The 20,977-nt window shown below is 34.5% G+C and overlaps 1 protein-coding gene across 3 annotated transcripts in view; it reads left to right on the top strand.

Annotated features, from left to right (window-relative positions):
- The window catches only part of LOC113200259 (follistatin-related protein 5), a 737,045-nt gene that overhangs the window by 545,189 nt on the left and 170,879 nt on the right, over positions 1-20,977 (top strand). For all 3 annotated transcript variants that reach the window (XM_077803465.1, XM_077803464.1, XM_077803463.1), the window contains exon 7: positions 9,090-9,210. In XM_077803465.1, the coding sequence (XP_077659591.1) occupies positions 9,090-9,210 (121 nt within the window). The remainder of the gene's footprint in view (positions 1-9,089; positions 9,211-20,977) is intronic.

Here is a 20,977-nt window from a genome sequence, read left to right as displayed (position 1 = left end):
CCACCTGTGTCCCACCCCTCAGGCCTTCCAACCTACATTCCATTACTGAAAGAACTATAAAATGGGGAAACCACTGCACTTCCAAGGATTCCACCTCTTGGGTCCCCTTCTTCCTCTGGGAGAAGTCTTTTCTGCTGTCCTTTAATAAACTTCTAATTTCTACTCTGACCTTGCCTCAGCATGCTTCTCTGGTGTTATTCTTCAACATTGGGGGAGCAAGGACTCGTCACTGGTCGGTAACAATACCATGCTGTTTTTGTTACTGTTTCTCTGTAGTATAGTATATTTCTGGTATAGTGATATCACCTGCTTCACTTTTCTTGCTAAGGATTGCTTTAGCTATTTGGGGTCTGTGAGTTTTCCAGACGAATTTCATGACTCTTTTTTCTATTTCTATGAGGAATGTCATTGGGTTTTTATTGGAATTTCATTAAATATGTATAGGGCTTTTGGTGGTATGGTCATTTTAATAATCTTAATTCTGCTTATCTAAGAATAATGTAGATCTTTCCATCTTCTGAGGACTTCTTTGATTTCTTTCTTTAGGGTTCTGCAGTTTTCATTTAGAGATCTTTCACCTCTTACCTCAAGTTGATTCCCAAGTATTTTATTTTATTTTATTTAGAGGCTATTGTAAATGGAGTAGTTTTCCTCATTTCCCTTTCAGATAATTTGTCACTAATATATAGAAATGCCTTTGATTTATGGGTATTGATTTTATAACCTGCTACTTTGCTGAATTCATTTACTAGTTCTAGAAGTTTTCTGGTGGAACTTTTAGGGTCTTCTAGGTGTAGAATCATATCATCAGCAAATAGTGCTAATTTAAGTTCTTATTTTCCTATGTGTATTTATTTAATTTATTTCTTCTGTCTAATTGCTCTGGCCAGTGATTCAAGAAATATGTTAAATAGAAGTGGTGAAAGAGAGCATCCTCTCTTGTTCCAGTTTTTAGAGGGAATGCCTTCAATTTTTCTCCATTTAGAATGATGTTGGCTTGGGGCTTAGCATAGATAGCCTTTACAATGTTGTGATATATTCCTTTTATCTCTAATTTTTTCTAGTGTTTTGAATATGAAGGGGTTCTGTATTTTGTCAAATGCTTTTTCTGTGTCTATTGAGATGATCATGATTCTTATCTTCAAATCTGTTGATGTGATGAATTACATTTATTGATTTCTACATGTTGAAACAACCTTGCATCTCTGGGATGAATCCCACTTTATTGTGGTGCGAGATCTTTTCAATATGTCTTTGTATTTGATTTGCCAGAATTTTATAGAGAATTTTTGCATCTATGTTCATTAGAGATATTGATCTGAAGTTTTCTTTCTTTGATGTGTCTTTGCCTGGTTTTGAAATCAGGGTGATATTGGCCTCATAGAATGAGTTTGGAAGTGCTGCCTCTTTTTCTATTTGCTAAAATAAATTAAATATTCATATTAATTCTTCTTTAAAGTTCTTGTAGAACTCAGCTGTGTATCCAACTGGTCCTGGGCTTTTCTTGGTTGTTAGGCTTCTGATGGCATCTTCTATTTCATCACTTGAAATCGGTCTGTTTAAATTGTGTATATCATTCTGATTCAATCTGGACAATTCATATGACTTAAGAAATTTGTTGATGTCTGCAATATCTTCTATTTTATTGGAGTGCAAATTTTCAGAGTAATTTCTAATTATCCTCTGTATTTCCCTAGTGTCTGTGTGATATTGCCTTTTTTATCATGTATGTTAATAATTTGAGTTTTTTCTCTTCTTTGTTAGCATAGCTAAGTGTCTGTCGATTTTATTTTTTTTCTCAAAAAACCAACTTTTTGTTTTGTCATTTTTTAAAATTGTTTCTTTTGTTTCAATTTCATTGATTTCTGTTCTAATTTTAATTGTTTCCTGCCTTCTACTGCTTTTGGTGTTGATTTGTTCTTTTTCTAGAGCTTTGAGATGTATTGTTAGCTCATTTATTTGTTGACTTTTTCTTCTTTTAAGGAATGAACTCCATGCAATGAACTTTCCTCTTAATACTGCTTTCATAGCATCCCAGGGATTTCAATATGTTGTGTCTATGTTCTCATTTACCTCAAAGAATTTTTTTAATCTCCTTCTGGATGTCTATTGTAACCCATTGTTCATTCAGTAGCATATTGTTTAGTCTCCAGGTGTTGGAGTAATTTTTATTTTTTATTTTGTCATTGATTTATAATTTCATTTCACATTATGATTTGATAAAATGCAGGGTAGTATCTCTACTGTTTTGTCTTTTCTAATACTTGCTTTGTGGCATATTATATGGTATATTTTACAGAAGGATCCATGGGCTTCTGAAAAGAAAGTATAGTTGCTTGATGAAGGATGAAATATTCTAAATATGTCAGTTAAGTCAAAGTTATCAATTATATTATTGAGATTTATAGTTTCTTTATTCAATTTTGTCTGGAAGATCTATCCAGTGGTGAGAGAGATGTGTTAAAGTCACCCAAGATTATTGTGTTGTGGTCAATTTGACTCTTGAGCTTAAGAAAAATTTGTTTGATGAACATAGATACTCCATTATTTGGGACATATATATTTATAATTATATGTCTTGTTGGTGTATGTTTCTCTTGAGCAGTATGAAATGTCCTTATTTATCCCTTTTGATTAACTTTGGCTTTAAGTCTACTTTATTTGATAGGAGGATGGAAACTCCTGCTTGCTTCTACAGTCCTTGTGAGTGGTATGATTTTTTCCAACATTTCAGCTTCAGTCTATATATGTCTTTTCCTATTAGATGAGTCTTCTGGAGGCAGCATGTTTTTGTGTCTTTTTTTTTTTTTTTGGTGAAATTTAGTCCACTAACATTCAAAGTTTTTATTGAGACATGATTTGTGTTCCCAGCCATATTTGTTTATTTTTTGTTATTTAACTTGACTTGTTTTCTTCTTTGATCAGTTTTCCCTTTAGGATACTACCTCCCTCTGCTGTTTTCATTATTGTTTTTTATTACAACTTCCTGGAATATTTTGCCAAGGATGGTTTGTACTGCTGGTTTTCTAGCTGTATATTCTCTTATTTTTTGTTTATCATGGAAGGTTTTTATTTCATCATCAAATCTAAAGCTTAATTGTGCTGGATACAAGATTCTTGGTTGGCCTCCATTTTCTTTCAGAGCTTGATATATGTTGTTCCTGGATCTTCTAGCTTTCAGGGTCTGTGTTGAAAAATCTGCCATTATTCTAATTGTTTTCCCCTATATGTAATCTGATTCCTTTCTCTCATGGCTTTTAATATACTCTCCTTATTCTGTATGTTGAGCATTTTCATTATAATATGCCTTCATGTGGATTTGTTGTGATTTTGTACATTTGGCATCCTGAAGGCTCCTTGAATTTGGTTTTCTAATTTATTCTTCATGTTTGGAAAGTTTTCTTATATTATTTCATTGAATAGATTGTTCATTACTTTGGTTTGAAACTCTATGCCTTCCTCTATCAATAACTCTTAAATTTGGTCTTTTCATTCTATCCCATATTTCTTGAATGTTCTGCTCATGATTTCTTGACATTTTCACTGTGGGGTCTACATTCTTTTCAAGATTATATATTTTGTCTTCACTGTCTGATGTCCTATCTTCCAAGTGGTCTACTCTGTTGGTGATGCTTTCAATTGAACTTTTAATTTGGTTTATTATTTCTTTCATTTCAAGGATTTCTATTTAGTTTTATTTTAGAACCTCTATCTCCCTGTTGAGGTGATCTTTTGCTTTCTGTATTTGTTTATGTAGCTCCCTGTTGAAATGATCTTCTGCTGCCTATATATGCTCTTTTATATCATCCTTCAATTCACAGAAAATTTCAATCATGTACATTCTGAATACTTTCTCTGTAATTTCTTCTGCTGTGGTTGCCATGGATTCTAATAACGTGGTATCTTGATTTGTTTGGGGCAGTTGATTCCCTTGTCTTTTCAAGTTGCTTGTGTGTTTTCCTTTCTAGCTCTGTGAGTCTGGGGTGTTATTGTTTTTACCCTATAGGTTTTTAGTGCTCCTGTAGGGTTCCAATACCTCTCCTTTGTGGGGAAGGACAATGCTAACAGATCCCAATATCAACAGTGTATCACCTATGAACAATTTGTCACTATTAAGACGTTTACAGTTTGGTCACAATGTTTAAAAATGTTGATTTTGATTATTATCTATAATATAATCAGTAGGTTTGTAAAAGGGTTTACAGTTTCTGACAGTGAACAATGAACTGGTTGTGAGGCATAGGATGATATGCTGAGGAGGCAGGATGTGAGGATGTAGAGTTAATATATCTTAGGAAGTGTGAAAGAGAAATGTAATGAAGAGGGTTAGTAGCAAGAGAATAGACAGGAATTTGGGATAGACAAGTACATGGGAAGACAGCAGAGTACATAAGACAAACACATATGTAGTAAGAAAAATAAAGATGTTGAAATAGTAAAAATTAGAGGAGAAAAGGTGAATTAAAGAAAAAAATTAAAAGGGGCATATACAACACACCTATAATATATTATTCATATGTCCCAGTCCTCAAAATCCTAATTCATACAAAGTTCTTGGTTTCACATATATTAGGGATGTGAGGGCAGGAAGATGGAAAAGGAATAGAAAAAGAGAAAATAAAAAACAACAAACAAACAAACAAACAAAAATTCTCAAAGGAAGAAACCAGAATTGTTAATAGCTTTAGCGTTCAGTATCTTTCCTGCTTCCTTTCTCATCCAATAGTTGGGGTTGTCTGTTGTTAGCTGATATCTCTGCCCTCAGGATGGTGAAGGTAACCAGGGTGGGAAGGCTTGTCCTAGTGCAGGGTGCCTGGAAGCAAGGTATGGCACCAGCCAGTCCCTGCTGGGACACTGCACCTCAGTGATCTCTTTTTGGATCTTCTCTCCCTATCTTGCCTAAAGATATCCCAGTTCCTGGTCTCACTGTTAGTCTTCCAACTTTTGCCTTGTTTCCCTCTTCCTTAGCAGTTCCCAATTAGGGACTTCTTTTACTGGGGCTCCCACGGGTGGTACCCTGATCACACTGCATTCTTGTCCCACTGAGTGCTGTTTTGTGCTGGGAATTTACTGTGCTGGATTACTGCTACTGGGGAGAGAGGGGAGTTGAAAACCAGGTACCTGACCATCTGGAGTTCCAATCTGGGACCTGCCGCCACAAAATATGGTGAGGAAGATGAGCTAAGATGGAGTCAGTCTTCTTCAGGGTTTCAAGTGGGCAAGTGAGGTGGGGGGAGCTTGGCAGTGGCATTGTGTGGTGTGTTCAGAGAGGAGCTCTGTGAACATTCAGTACCATAGTACTTTGGCTACCTCCAGAGTCTGTGAAATGCCCCCAGGTACAGGTAGGTTACTGTGTAGGGAACTATGGCCACAGCTGCTGAGTTGAGTGGCAAGATGGAGGCAACCAGGGGATCTCCTCATTGGTAGAGGGGGTCAACAGGGGAGTGGAGGCTGGAGTTCCTGTGGGTAGTTAGTAGCTGAGTATCCTGTGTGGGAGTGGAGAGGCTTTGGGAGTTCCGCCACAGTGCTGACAGGTGATACTGCTAAGGCACTTAGGAGCCCTGTGTGGGCTAGAACCTCAGGAGTTGGGTGTTAGGAGTCTGGAGTCCTGCTTAAATGCTGAGGCCCAGAGCCCTGAAGAAACACAGCACCAGTGATTTCCTGGAGAGCAGCTGTATAGGGGTTCTCTGTCACACTCAGACAAGCAGTATTCCCACTAGTTGAGATCCACATCACAGAGCAACACAGAACGCTGCCTCCCTCTGGCCAGCCATCTTGGATCCTCTGAATTTTACTTTTAATAGCAGCTTTATTGTGATTTAATCCACACATATAAAATTAAGTTCATTAGCATATGCAGTTCAGTGGTTTATAGTATATTAGAAAAATCATATCACCATCTCCAAAGTTTAGAATATATTAGCCTTCTTCACACCTATTGTAGCACAGCAACCACCCGCCAAGAAGCTGAAGCTCAATAAGAAGCTTCAGCTCAAAAATAGGAGACTCATTGCAGGAGCCAAAGCTGGCTACGAGGGGCAAGGTCTGACCTCCCCATGGAAGTGCAGGCTCTAAAGACTGCCAGTTCTTGGCAATCTTCCAGGAAGGATCTGAATAAGAATGAGTTTATTTGAGAACATGAGATAAGAAAGATAAGTGTACAGTATGGTACTGCTGAGCAGCTGGGACCATCTCAGGAGTGGACAGCATATTTTTCAAAGAGCATGGTGTTTTTAGGGAATTGAAACTAGGTGAAGTTGGCAAACCCCCACCCCTTCTGATATCCAGAAATTACAGATGTAGGTTCCAGAGAGTCTTGCTTCTTTTTGATGTGATAAGGAAGGCTCCAGGGACTAGGAAGGAGCCCAAACCTGTGAAATTCTGCCCTTTTTTTGAGTCCTGGAATCATTGGTCAGTATAAAGGTCATAAAAGTTCCCTCTTCAGGGTAACTTGTGGTCTTGTTATCCATAGGGAGTGGGTCTTTGGGCCTGCATTTTTCCTGTAAATAATAGGTTGTTTCCTGAGAATGTAGCATATCCTCTTTGCTTAAGCCAGGACAGGTAATTTCTTTTTAAAAGAAAGCCTGTGGGGATCAGCAGAGTTGGCCCAGTCTATAGGATTGTACCCTTAACCTCTTGTTCCCTTTACATATAATTTATTAGCAGTTATTTTCATGTGCCTATCTCCTCAGTCCTTAATTATGGATAATCTATTTTTTATATCATGCATGTGTCCATTCTGAACATTGCATAAATGGGCTGATACAATTGTGTCTGGCATTTTTCCAGGTATCATAATATTTTCAAGATTTATCTGTGTAGTAATATAAATCAATACTTTACTATTTTTTTGTTATCAAATAATATTTCACTGTGTAGCTATAACACGTTTTGTTTATTCATTATCTATTGGTAAATGTTTGGTAAAACATTGGTAAAACATTTGGATATACGTTATGTGTGGATGATTATTATTCTTTTTTGGCATATACTTTGGAGTGAAATTTCTAGTTATTAATAATTATGTAACTTTAGGAAAAAAACTGCCAAATTTTACCTGAAGTGGTTAGATCACTTAGTGTTTCATCAGCAATGTTTGAAGTTTCTAAATTTTCTATCTACTCTCTCAGGAGGTATTATTAATGTTTTTATTTTAGCTGTCCTAATGAGTATGATGTAAGATTTAATTGTATTTATTTATATTTCCTTCTTGACCAATGATGTTAAACATCTTTTTATATGCCTATTGTCCATTTGTGAAAAATGTTTATTTGAATCATTTACCCACTTTTTAAACTAACTTTTTGTTTTTCTTTCTAAATTGCAATAGTTTTTTTTTATATATATATATATTCTGGCTAGAGGACCCTTACCAGATAAATGATTTGCAAATATTTTCTCTCGTTCTGTCAGTTCTTTTTTTTCCATTTTCTTGATACTATCCTTTGGGAAAATGTTTTTAATTTTCATAAAATCTGATATACTTGTTTATTTATTTAGTTTGTTGTGTGTGTCTACTAAAATGCTAAAATCTTTGCTTATCTGTCTTAGTTTTGAGCTAAGGTTAAAACAAATATTTTAATTAAATGTCTTGAATTGGTATATTCCCTTAGGCTTTGAGGTATTTTGTTGCTTTTGTTGGTTTATGTTCTATTTCCCACGTCAAATATTCCTACAGGCAGTTTATAACTCTGCCTTAGCCTTCACTCTGCTTGTTTAGAGATTCAAAATTAACCAGAGAGGAGCGATTTAGTAGGTTGTATGTTTTCTGGGCATGAGTACATTCCTGCACATATGACCTTCTTCATTCCCAGGAATATATGTGGAGTTTTACAAATCACTCTATGTATATCCCATTCCCCAGTCTTCCTTTCAAGTTTTTTGGCTAGCCTACTTTAATTCTTAACTAAATCTCTATCCCAGGAAATTGTACAGCTAAACAACCTCTGTTGTTTCCTTTCAATAGGACTGCTTACACAAAGTGAGTTGTAAATCTTGCTCAAATAAAAATAAGTCATGTAATTGAATGTATTCAAGGAGCTTCCAGTTGAACCCAGTAGCTGTTAGTTAAAGACTACTGTAGAGCTGTGAAGAGAGAGGGGAAGTCAAGTTAAAATACACAAATATTGCCACTCTCATTAATAGTCAATCACTTGTTTTTATAAATAATCTGCAAATTATTGAGAGCGTTTTTCTTTCCAGAATTCTGGAGAAAAAAAAAGAATTAGACATTCCCCCCCCCCCAGTGTATCCATTGCCTTTATGGAAAAAGATATTTTCCAAATTTTATTCTGTTGTTCTGAGGTACTTACTGAATTTTATATTAATAAACAGTATAAATTTTCTTTCCTTTATCTTTTCCAAAGTTTTATGGATTTGTTTCAACTGAGTTTGAAAAGTGTAGCTATTTTATTCAAATGTCTTGCTTATTTCTAAGCTTCAAAATATAAATCATGGCTGAGGGTATACTTCAGTGATACAATGCAAGACTGTGTGAGGCCTTGAGTTCAATCCCGTGTGTGTGTGTGTGTGTGTGTGTGTGTGTGTGTATAAAGAAAGAAAGAAAAGGAAAGAAATCCCCATTCTATGATATGGCTATATGTTTCTTTCTTTTCCCTCTTCTTCTTCTTCCTCCTCCTCCTCCTCCTTCTTCTTCTTCTTTTTCAGAGATCACACTGTTTTAATAACTATTTTTAACACACTTTGGACAATATGAAAATTAGTGAGTCATTAAAAGTGTGAAAAAATGTAATTAACTTTTTTGGCTATAAATAAGATAGAAACATGTTATAACTTTATTAATGTAAAAAAGTAAATTAGAACAAATATGTGGGAGCTAAGTTATTTTATGAACTCTTATACCTAAAATAAATATGGGAAAGCTATATTTACGAGTGAGATAACACTTTTTATACAAAATATACCTATGCAACTCTTAAACCAAGGTCCTTCATATTCATAATAACAATTTTGATAATTTTAAAATAATCTTTTAGTCTATCTACTTTGCTTAATACTACACCTTTCAAAAACGTGAAGTTGTTAAAATAAAAACATCTTATTTTATATTATATTTTTTTTTTCTATAGGACTTTGGAGATGATGGGTCCTTGTATATTACTAAGGTTACCACAACTCACATGGGCAATTATACCTGCTACGCTGATGGCTATGAACATGTCTATCAGACTCACATTTTCCAAGTGAATGGTAAGAGAAGTGTGTGCTGCTGTAATCATTTTTTAGCTTCATTTAATATTCAAAGATCATCATGTAACTGAAAGCTCGGTCCCTGTCCTCAATGTCAATCAGTGCCAATTTAATAATGAGGACATGGTTTTGAGAAAAAGAAAAAGGAAGGTTTATTGCTTTGCTAGCAAAGGAGAAACACCAGGGACTCCTGTCCCAAAGTCTGTGACTCTTCTGATCAGGAGGGATAGGGGTCTTTTAAAGGAACTTAAAGGGTTATATTCCAGGTGTGCTCTGGCAGGGAGTCCCAGGGCACCCTGATGGCATGTTAGGATTCACTTATTAATTTGGGAGATATTCATTTCATTGATCCTCAGCAGCCATCTCCTCCCTACAGTGGGGGTGTTCAAGGGCAATTAATTGGAAGAACAAAAGATAACACTGTCTCCCCAATCTTGTTAGGGAGTGAGAGGGGGAGAAGAAAGAAAAAAAATATTTAAAAAAAAATAAGCCTTAGAGAAATGAGGGATACATTCAGGAGGTGAAGTTACCATTGTTAAAACAGTTGACTAGGCATGTAAGACTTCAATTTTTAAAATTTTGCCAATTTGCTAATTTTTGTCTTGAGACTTAGCATTAATGTAAAATCTTTTTAAATTAAAAAAAAATCACAAATCAATGAATACTATCAATTCTTATTTTGTCACCATAAAATGTTATAAAGTAACTCAATTTAACTGGAAAACAAAAGCACTGAAATTTTATATTACTTTTTCAGGTTAATATATCAATAGTCAGATGAATATACATTTGAGATATTGAAAAAGCCTGTTTTAATTCAAACTTGAGTATAGGGTTGCATGTATTTTATTAATAAACACTTTTTCATTTTATAATTTATCATTACATAATGTTAATATGTTCTGTGATGTATAAAATGGATATAGAATTTTAGTCATCTTTTTTTGTAAGAACAGGAAGATGGCTAGTGTGATTGAAATGAATTAAGAAGGTAACCTGGAGTCAGATTACATGTAACCCTGTAGACTTAGCTACATATTTGAATTTCCATCCTAAGAGTAAATGTATCAAGTGGAACGTTCTGTCTTGTTTTAAAATAAATGAATAAATTAAAAAGAGCTATTTTAGTCATCTGTCAAGAAATGCAGGTGGTTTATAATATACTGTTAATTATGGAGTTATATGGAAATGATGAAATTTAGAATGTATTTTGAAAGTAGACCTGACACTATCACTGAGTGATAGCATTTGAGAGGGAGAAAAAGAGAGTTAAAGAATTAGCCCAAGGAAATTTGAAACAAGCATTAAGTTAAATGACTGGCTGTCATATTTACTGAAATGAAGAAGAAACTTATTTAGGGCCTGGTGAGATTAATTTTCAGCATGTTAATTTAAATGAAATTATTGATGGAAAAGTCAAGTATTCAATTGAGGAGAGTGACAGCCCAAAGTTGTATATTTAGATAATATCACTGATCACTGTGTATAAATTGTATGTGAAGCCAAGTATCTGAGCTTGATAAGATCACCTTAAGAATGACTATAAATGGATGTGAGGTCAGAGGAAGGAGCTGTGGATATGAGAGTCAAAGTAGAGAAAAGAAGTCTTAGAATGAGTATCCTGTAATGGAAAATTTATGTCCCCAAAATTAAGACAATTGTGAAAAACTTGAAAATATTGGGAGTCTGGTCTGACAATTGTTGACATTCAACAGACCAGATGCAGGTCTAGGGTTTGTTTTTAGGTGCAAACACAGTTGGTAACTAGATATGGTTCAAAGCTTTTAATCTAATTTCCAATGAAACCAATGAAGAAAGCAGCAAAAATGAAAAGATCTTACTGCATACAATTGACCACAGATAATTGGCTTTAGACATTCATACGTAGCAATCCTACCTGCTCAGTTTATTGGGGATGCTTCCTGTGTACATACTACATCCATGGGGAAATTATTAATGCATGACTGGCCTCTATTTTCCTTTTTGTGCTATTGTTTATTGACTTCTTGCCTATTTGACAAATTCAGTGGCCTGAATTTTTTATACCTGTATTTAATTTATTAATTTATTAATGTGGTGCAGAGGATAGAACCCAGTGCCTCACACATACAAGGCGAGCATTCTACCCCTGAGCTTCAGCCCCAGCCAGCCCCTTTTTATTTTTATTTTTTAATTCAAGGAGAAATTCTTAAAATTTTTGCTAACAGGTAATTCATTTATCTCTTAATTTCATTACCAGTGGTAGTTCTTTCAGTCTAAGTACTTGGTAGTTTTTTTTTTTTTAGAAGTATGTAGTTCATGTGCCACCTGCATCAGATTCATCTAAGAAAATTATCAAAAATTCAAGACCTATGTTTCACCAGTGCTATCTGAAGTTTCATTTGAAATCTGCATTTTAACAAGTTTCCCAGGCAATTGTCATGCATGGAGAGTATGAAAATCATCCTAAGTGGTTGCTCTTCAGGAGTTTCTGCTCCTCATTCATGTCTGATACAGATTACTTCCATAACTCACTTACATGCCAGCTCTACCTGGGAAACTCAGGAAGGAGACTTTCTGCCAAATTTCAGGCTTTCATGTTTCAAAATGTATGCTGAGAAGCATTGGGGAAATAGAGCTTCTTATTGCATCCCCTCCTGTGAATGAACTGTTTACTCTCTGATGTCATGTTTTTCTGAAGATGGAATTCAGGAATGAGATCTCAGACATGGTGCCCCCCTCCATCAGCCTCAGCAATATGAATTAATTAGGAGGAATTTAGTATTAGCAGGGATGGTCTGTGCAAACTCTAACAATACCCCTTTCCTAGGAACCAATCTCTAAACCAGTATCTTACAAGGAAAAACAGCAGTCTCTTTGTGTTACATTCTACTGCATTTAAACTACTCTGAATTCCTTAGTATCAGGTATTACATGAATAGATGGGGTTTGGAGATACGAACAATGAGATTGCTAAGAGGGTAAGCAAGATGAGGAATATAATATAATATGATAAAATATAATTTAAGTATTAAATTTGAGAAATTGTAATTACTAGCTTTTGTAAAACAACTTTTTGTCACATATTGTGGATAGATTTTAGAATAAATTCAAGAGAATTTAGTTCCATTTTGAGAATGGAAGGTAAAAAAATAAAGAACATTTTATTGACAACTGCAAAGGAGAATGAATGTTGGCTAAATAGAACAGATAACTGCAAAAGCTGGAGTGTGTGTGGGATCAAGGGTAAGAATTTTATAAAAATTAGAATATTTTAATGTTGCTGTGAATAGTCTAGTACAGATGAAAAGGGATAATTACAGCAATAAATCACTTTCATTAAAAAGTGGACATGATCTAATACACAAATGGAGGGACTGGTCTTTGGAAGATGAATCATCTATAGAAACAGGGAGAAAGACTATTTCCAAAGAGATGTGTGGTATGGAAGCACGAGGAAATCCTCTTTTCATTGCTTGGATTTTTTTTTCCTAGTCACATAAGGAATAACAATACATCAAAATGAAGAAGTTGTAAGAATGAAGTGATTTGAGGAGAGGAAGTAATGCAAAACCATTATCTTGCAGAGAAGGGTAATAGAAATAGCAATGTGTCACTGGTACATTGGACATAGCTTGGATGTAATATGAGGTGGTACACATTAGTTTGTTTTCCTTCTATTACACTTGACTGTGAAGTTCAGTCAGAGGAAAAAGGGTTAATGAACATTGTTGTTTGTTAGGTTAATAATTAGGAGAGAGACAGGAGTAAGGTAAGCAGGTAACAAGGCAATGATTACATTGGTAGACCACAGAATTAGTGGCAGGTAAGGACATATGAGGCCATGAGGAATGTGATTTGAAGTGAACAATTAACTAGAATTCACAAATTGGTCAAATATTACTAGAATTAGGTATTAGAAAAATATGCAATACCTTCATTCAAATAATTTTCTCAAGGTATCTGGCAATTTTTGTTCATAATAAATGCTCTAGTCTACATAGAGGGTTTGGTCTACATAGAGAAATTTATGCCCCATTAAAGTTTCCTAAATGTTTGGACAGCCTAACTTTTAAATTTATTGTATCAGTTTTACATTTAGCCAATAGGAAAAAAATATTGATTTATCAAATACAACCATTATTGGTCAAAAACTTCTACTGTATTTGTATCAAGATGGGAAAACAATAAGTACCTCTCAAGGACAATTTTTAATGTTTAAACTATTTGAAGAATCCAGAAAGCAAAATAGAAACTGTGTTGTAAGAGAATCTGTAGGCTGAAATGTAGGATTCTTGTCACAAAGATCCAAAATAATGGGAATTCAAAGAAGATACAGGTGTGTTTTTCTTACACATAAAATGAAGTATAAAAAGGTTGATTTTGGCATGGTAGCTATGGTATCATAGTAGCAAAAATGTTTTGTACTATGATTAGCTCTTTGTTTCTAGTCTCTGTGGCATACTGTGTTTTCAAAATGGCTGCATAAATTCTGGATGCATCTCAACAAAGGAAAAGGAAGAAGGAGGAAGGGAAAAAATAGAACCTGACATGAAAAAGTTCTTTTAAGAAGTTTTAATAAACACACCAGCAAAAACCTTTTTTTTTTCTTTTTTTTTTGGTGCTGGGGATCAAACCCAGGGCCTTGTGCATATAAGGCACGCACTCTCCCACAACCCCAGCCCAGAAAACTTTTATTGACCCTCCCCAAATACAAACTAATTACAAAGTATGTTTCTTTGATCTTTGTATATTGCAACAAACAACAATAGAAAAGTCCAACTAATGAGAAGGAAGGGAGAAATAAATCATGGGTGGCTAGTTAGCCATTATTGCAATAAAATCTCTGGGATGCCAATGCATTTTGCAAAACAGTAATAGAATAATGATTCTTTGTAATAAAATATCTAGAAATGCTAAGATTAGTTATAAAACAGCAGCCCTAAATTTAATTTTCTATACCAAGCCTTTTTATTTTTATTTTTGTTTTTATTTTTAAATCAGTTTCCTTTCCTTTGGTTTTATGGTGTTTTGCTTTTGGCATAATAACTTGAAACATATGTTGTATATAAATAAGTATAGCAAACTTGGGATTAATCAGTTGTTATAGCACAATAACAAAAGAATAGCTGGGAATGAGGAGTGACACTGGAAAATACAACAAGATGCAAATTAGGTAGCACACTTATGGACCCAATAAATCTCTAAAACTAGTTTAACTTATTTTCCATTTCCTTTTAGAAAAGGTTGAAAGGACCTTAGAAAATCAGGTTTTAATATGGGATTTAAAATGTTTGTCTTAACAATTTGTCAATTAGTAATAGAAATAAAATATATATTTGATTACCATGACAATCCCTGAAAATACCACAAGATATTGGGATTCCTAAGTGTTTTGAAATGAAAAGTTTATTTAATATCACAGGGTACAAGCTAAATAAAGGTCTATCAATAACCCTGTTTCCTTCTAACAATATAAACTTAGATTATTGAAATATGGAAGTGCTTCTGTATCCTTATTTGAAGAAACATTGTGTATAAATCAAAGGAGTTTGTACCAGTGGGATTCATTTCACGCTTTTTTTCTTTTTATATAAAGCAAATTGTCTTTAGATCTCAAGCTTATGATATAGAATGTTTGAAATTTTTAAAAGTCATTGACTGTTTATACTACCCTGTGGGCAGAAAGCTTGTCAGTATTTCACAAAAGACCCATATGTATGTTCTTACTGCTCTCCCATTCAAATTATTTAAACCCTCACCTATAATATAGAATAAATTGTTTTTTTCCTACTCATGTTAAAAACTGAATAATAATGTTTGTTTTATAGGATGTCTATAGAGAACAGTTTTATTTTTCTCCCTCAAATTTGGAAATACCTAAACAAAAAAGCCAAACATAAAACAGTCGTATTTTTCTCCCTCAGATTTTAGCAATACCTGAACAAAAAGCCAAAACATAGAAACATCAAAACATCACCTTCATTACTAGCAAAGTAATTTAGGTAAAGTGTCTGAAGTATAGGGCAACAGTAAGTTTCTCTCTTGCATCATGAAATTGAACTTCCTCATCTATCACAGACAGCACAGTATCCTCTGCCCAGACTCTGAGCCTTCTATGCTTAAGCTTTCTGCATGATCAAAGTGCAGAGGACAATAAAACCTTTCAGTAAGTAGTAAGATGCAGAGAGCAGGAAGACCATCTCTCTACTTCACTCTCCACCTCTTGCTGTGGACTCTCCCCATACTGGATGGGAGAGTGAGAAGATTTTCCTCACTGCAGCTTAGTGATTTCTCTATGGTTCCTGAATAAGCAGGACCAGCAACTTGTTTTAAATGAAAATTCTCAAGAGTCTCTGAGCATGAGGTAGATAGGACAACCTGTGTTTTAGCAAACCTTCCTGGAGATTCCAATGATTAAGTTTATGAAATTTGACAAATAGAAAGATGACAAATAGGAATATATCACTTCCTCATATTCTCCAGCTTTTTATTATTTTAACTTTCACTGAATCTATTAAGTTCATGGTAGTCTAGGGCATGATATCTGTCATGGATAGTTTTAGTCTTCTCCCTCTGTGGCTCTGAGGAAGCCAATATTCATGGCTTGCTCCACATCCCACCCAGGGCTACTTCAGCTAGGATGGAAGTTCCCTAATAGCGTCCTAGTGCAAGAATCTGTCTTCTCTGCCACACTTCTTAAAGATCTGTCAGTTTTGTTCAAGACAGCCTAGATGTACCAGGGATTAATGCCCCCTGGGAATAATCCTCAACTCCCAGGGACTCAACTAAACTGGTGGGAAGCATTTTTTTTTCTTTTTTTTTTTTTGCCCATAGTGATAACATCTCAAGAATAAGTCTCAGGAATGCATAAATATTTTCCTTTTTTCTTTTATTTGTTGTTATTTTTGTTATTTTCCTTTTGTCTCGATTTTCCCACTATCTCACTTGCTCCTTCCCAAATCAACTAGTTTGTCCTAAATTGTTTTCTCTGAACTGCTTTTGGAGGTACTCATAGTTAGAAAAGTCATTTCCTTAATATTTATTATTGTTTTTGTGTAGCTCCTCCTGAGAGCTACTGGTATGCACTATTTGTTTCTTTCTGGAAGGTTTGAAACATGATAGAACAGTCATTAATTATGAAGCTTGAAAATTATCTCTCTATATTGTTTTCCATGCTAAATTGTGTTCATTTATACCATTCAATAGAACTATCTAGAGGTTCTACAATTAGATTAAATTGTGACGTCAAGATACCCCAGTTATGTAATATCAAGAATATAGAGATGCGTTTTAAAATACAATATCTAAAATTTTTAATTATTGAGTTTCCAGAGAGAAATAAAACCCGAAAAGAATAATGTCCTAAAGAAGTTATTTCAAGGTAATTAAAAATAAAAAATTAAATGTTTCTGCCCTTGTAAGTTGAAGTCTAAAGAATGTCCAAAAAATTAAAGTACAACTAAAGTACAAAGAATCCAGTTTTAAATTCCTTGTTTCCTTTCAGTGAGTTGAAAACTTCTAACTTTGTGATGACTTAAACATTTGTATTCTGAGTTCATTCTCACTGATTTTTAGCATACCAACTTTCTATTTGTTTTCAAATCATTACATTTCTGTTCACTCTTCTTTCTATTGCCTTCTGTTGGATTGTGTAAGTTTTAGAATTCCATTTCATCTTCACTATTGACATATTAGTTTTACCTATATTTAATTTTGTTAGGTGTAGCTCCAAGTTACATTTACAAAGTGAAACTCAATATATTGTCAAGTATCTAAACTAATATTCTACCATTTCATATAAAAATAAAACAGTATGCTTGATCTCTCCCTTTTCCACCCTTTGTAATAATATTGTCAAATATTTTACTTCAATCTTTGTTCTAAAGCAAATGTAGTTTAATTTTACTTTAAATAATTAGTGGCATAGCTCCTTCTAGCCAGAGGCTATGGTATTACATAGGAAAAAGTACTCCATGTTCTTATTCCAGTCTATGAACTATTTGTTACTGTTCACGAGATAAAATACAGAACTTATACGTGAGCTTTAAAGCAATTTCATGATAAGTTCATATTTCTGTGTCATATATGTAAGGAATCTGATTTTCTAGAAACTGCAGAAATTGGGATAGAGGGGTGGGGGCATTTCTGCCACAGATTGTTTTAGAATCACTTTCCTGAGGCCTTGGGGCCCTCCACTGAATCCTTTGTGTTCATTTGCAAGACAATAAAAAAGACAAAGTTTGTGTGGGACATTTTTATAGGGCAGACCTTGTGTTGGCCAATAGCACTTTTGCTGACTTGCCAGGATGCTAATCAATACATTCTATTGCAAAGAGCTCTCAGAAAGGTAAGCTTGCTATGTGTTCAGAAAAGAAGAAGAAGTATGTTGAGTGTGAATCTAGCCTGATTTTGCCACAAGAATGCATTGCTTGTAAGTTTTCTGGGAGAGGGATGGAGAGAACCACTTCTCCACGAAAAAGTTTAAGACATTTCTGATGTCGCCTGGGACAGACAATTTTTGGATCCAGTGCTGCAACAGAATTACCTTTATTTGTGATAGTATTATTTATTGGCATCTTAGCAAGCCTCACCCTGTTTCACCTGGTATGTATCTTTAACTAATTCAGAGTCTAAAATTGAGTTTCATGTTTCTGAAAACTGTATTCTTATGGGATTTTCAGAAATCTGCATCTTACTGAGAGCAAAATAATGTGTTATTACTTCAGTTTATAAAGTTTCTTGATCTTCTGCCTGATTGATTGATTGATTGATGCTTACATTTCCCCCTCTTTATTATGCTTGAATTTTCTTAGTGATTGTATTCCTCCTTTCAGAAGAGATCCATCACTTTGTACCACTTCAACTATTGCTTTGGTAAAATAGATTTATCTCCCTCCTTTATTTTTTATTTTTATTACTTCTCTGCTTTCAGACCCTAACATTTTTGTACTCATGTATTTCTCTCTGTGTTGTACTCTGAGATCTGTCACAGTGAAAGATATGAAAATATTACATCTATCTGCTAAAATCATTCTCAGTTCAAGCAAATATTTTATAACTTCTCTTTAGTGATTTGGCTGATCCCACCTAAGGGCTATTCTTCCATTAGAACAAGATCTAACCTATGTCCAGTTATAATCCATTATTTTCCTCCCTTGGTTTCTTTTACAGTTTAGTTTCATCTTGACTGTGTCTTCCCTCAGAGTCTTAATTCTGTAGATTTCTTGATCATGTTCCCTTAGGTCCATAGGTTAGCTTCATGCAAATCTGAAATTACTATCACTGAAATGCATTCCAGAATGCTATGAAATTGTGATACTGCTCTTCTTTGTTTTTCTTCCACATTTTTTCCCCATAGTTTGTGTAAATGCTTGATAGAGATTTTTGAAAAAGCAGGGCTTTTCCCCACTTATGCTGATTTTGTGTATCCCCAACTTTACATTTACATGGTCAAATTATGTACGTCCTCTGTTTAAAATCATGTAGAGCTCTCTATATCTCTCAGATTAAAAGCTAGCTTTCTGAAAGCACTACACAAAAACACATGTTCTGATATCCCAGATTTCCCTGTATCTTCTTATCCTTCTACCCTCTTCCTTTGCAGTAAGAAAAGTTGAATCCAGCTGCCATCAGCACTCCCCTTCTCTTTGACCTTTAGCATAACAAACAAGTGCCTACACTTGGCTGTTCTCTCTGCATAAAGATACTTGCCAGATCTCTAGTGTGCTTGGTACTAAATTCTATATTTTGCTTAAATGTCACTCTCTTGATGAAGCCTATACAGATACACAATTTAAAATTGCAACTACTCTCACCCACACCTTCATGTACTTGTAATTCTTTCTGTATTTATCCAAAATATCATTACCTTCTTACAAAATGCATGCCTCCTAAAATGTTATTTACAAACATTTTTAATCATATTTTACCATTTTTGAAATAGGTATATATTCTCATGTGTTGTTTAAAAAATCAAATTATCTATTCAACTGGCAGCTGTATTTCCAGTCTTGTATACTTTGGAGACCTCTTGCTCTTTCTCTCTTTCTTCCTCCCTCCCTCTCTCTTTCTCCCTCTCTCATTTCTTTTAAGTACAGACAATAGTGCCTTGCACCTAGTTATGACTCAAAAATATGTCTTGAAATATCCATGAATAGATAATTGGAGCTGAGTCGGGTGTTACATTCCTGTAATCCCAGTGGCTCAGGAAGCTGAGGCAAGAGGATTGTGAGTTCAAAGTCAGCCTCAACAACTGTGTGTTACTAAGCAACTCAGTGAGATCCTGTGTCTAAAAAAGAACTACAAAAATACAAAATACAGTTGGGGATGTGGCTCAGTGATTGAGTGCCTCTGAGTTTAATCCCCAGTACAAAAAAAAAGAAAAAAAGAAAAAATAAAAAAAAAAAATAATTGAATGTTCCTCATTCATTCACTACTAATTATGGATATCTTTGCAGATTCTATTTTGTCTGTTCCTGAAAATTTAAGCTCTCCTGTGCTGTCAGATTAGTTGGCCCTACCTATGGTTTTATTATCTAATAATTAAAACATGTCCTCCATTTCTGATGACACTTTCCTTAAGAAAAGTTGTCCTCAGAGCCACACAGGGTGTATATTTGTGTTGGATTTCAATATTTAATTTTCCTTTCATATCTGGTTGCTTTGTCCGTAAAGATGTGTTCTTAAGTAACTTGGATTCCGTTATCAGCGTTTCTTCCTTTATTTGTATTCATTTTCATGTACTCAAGTTCTGATGGAAAAATAAAGTACACATTTTTAAGCCACTTCCTTTTCCACTTGATATCCTGAGCAAATCTAATTCTTTAGAAGCAGTGAAAGAAAAGAACTTTCATTGCTGTCTTAGGCATTACATTTGCAATGCTTTCCTTTCTATATCTATCCAACCCTTCAAATTTCTTTAAAATAAGCTTCGTTTTTAACAGTATAATAAGTAGAGACAATCCTTGACTGAAGGTACACATTTTTAAAGGCCCAGTACCCTGATATTAGATATGGAGGAATTTTTATGTCAGTCATGGCATTTTGCTTTGTAGTTGCTGTTAAATAAAATACATGATCTTGGGTTGGGGTTGTGGCTCAGCAGTAGAGCACTAACCTAGCATGTGCAAGGCCCTGGGTTTGATCCTCAGCACCACATAAAAATAAATAAAAGTATTTTATCAAAAATAAATAAATAAAATAAAATACATAACCTCTTCTTGGTTGAAGACACACTGTAGATCTATGCAATCTAAAGCCATGATCAGACTTGTAAAAAGTTAATACTAGAGTACTTGTTATTACATAGCAAGCAGTAAGCTGGTGCTTAACAGCCTTTGAATGTCCAACAAGAGCCTGTCAACATAATGAAATTTGGGTAATAACTTTGGTAGTGACTACCTCGTCCTACTATTAATAATTTAAAGCATTAACCTATACTTTGTGTTTTGTAGCATTAATAGAATTTAGCTGCCTCTGCAATAGTATAACAAAGTAGAAAAAAAAAAATCTATCATGGCTATCAGGTAAACCTGGACGAGAAATAGCAGAAGCCACTTACTGACACCTAAAAATGACTTTTTTCTGCATCGTCCTTGATTAAAATACCAGACAACACTGCATCTGTGTAATTTGAAGCTGAAGGATGACAGCCTGTACACAGGATGACCTGCTTTCTAAGGTCTGTATTGGTTAGATACAGCTCTGCCTGCATAAACACAGCTATTCCCTAATGACAAAAAAGTAGCCCACTGGGATCAAACCTAATTAGCCTATATTTATTAAG

Source organism: Urocitellus parryii, chromosome 10, assembly GCF_045843805.1.
Source record: "Urocitellus parryii isolate mUroPar1 chromosome 10, mUroPar1.hap1, whole genome shotgun sequence".
NCBI classification, from domain to species: Eukaryota; Metazoa; Chordata; class Mammalia; order Rodentia; family Sciuridae; genus Urocitellus; species Urocitellus parryii.
The sequence above is the reverse complement of the archived record's forward strand: the minus strand, read 5'-3'. Positions and strand labels throughout refer to the sequence as shown.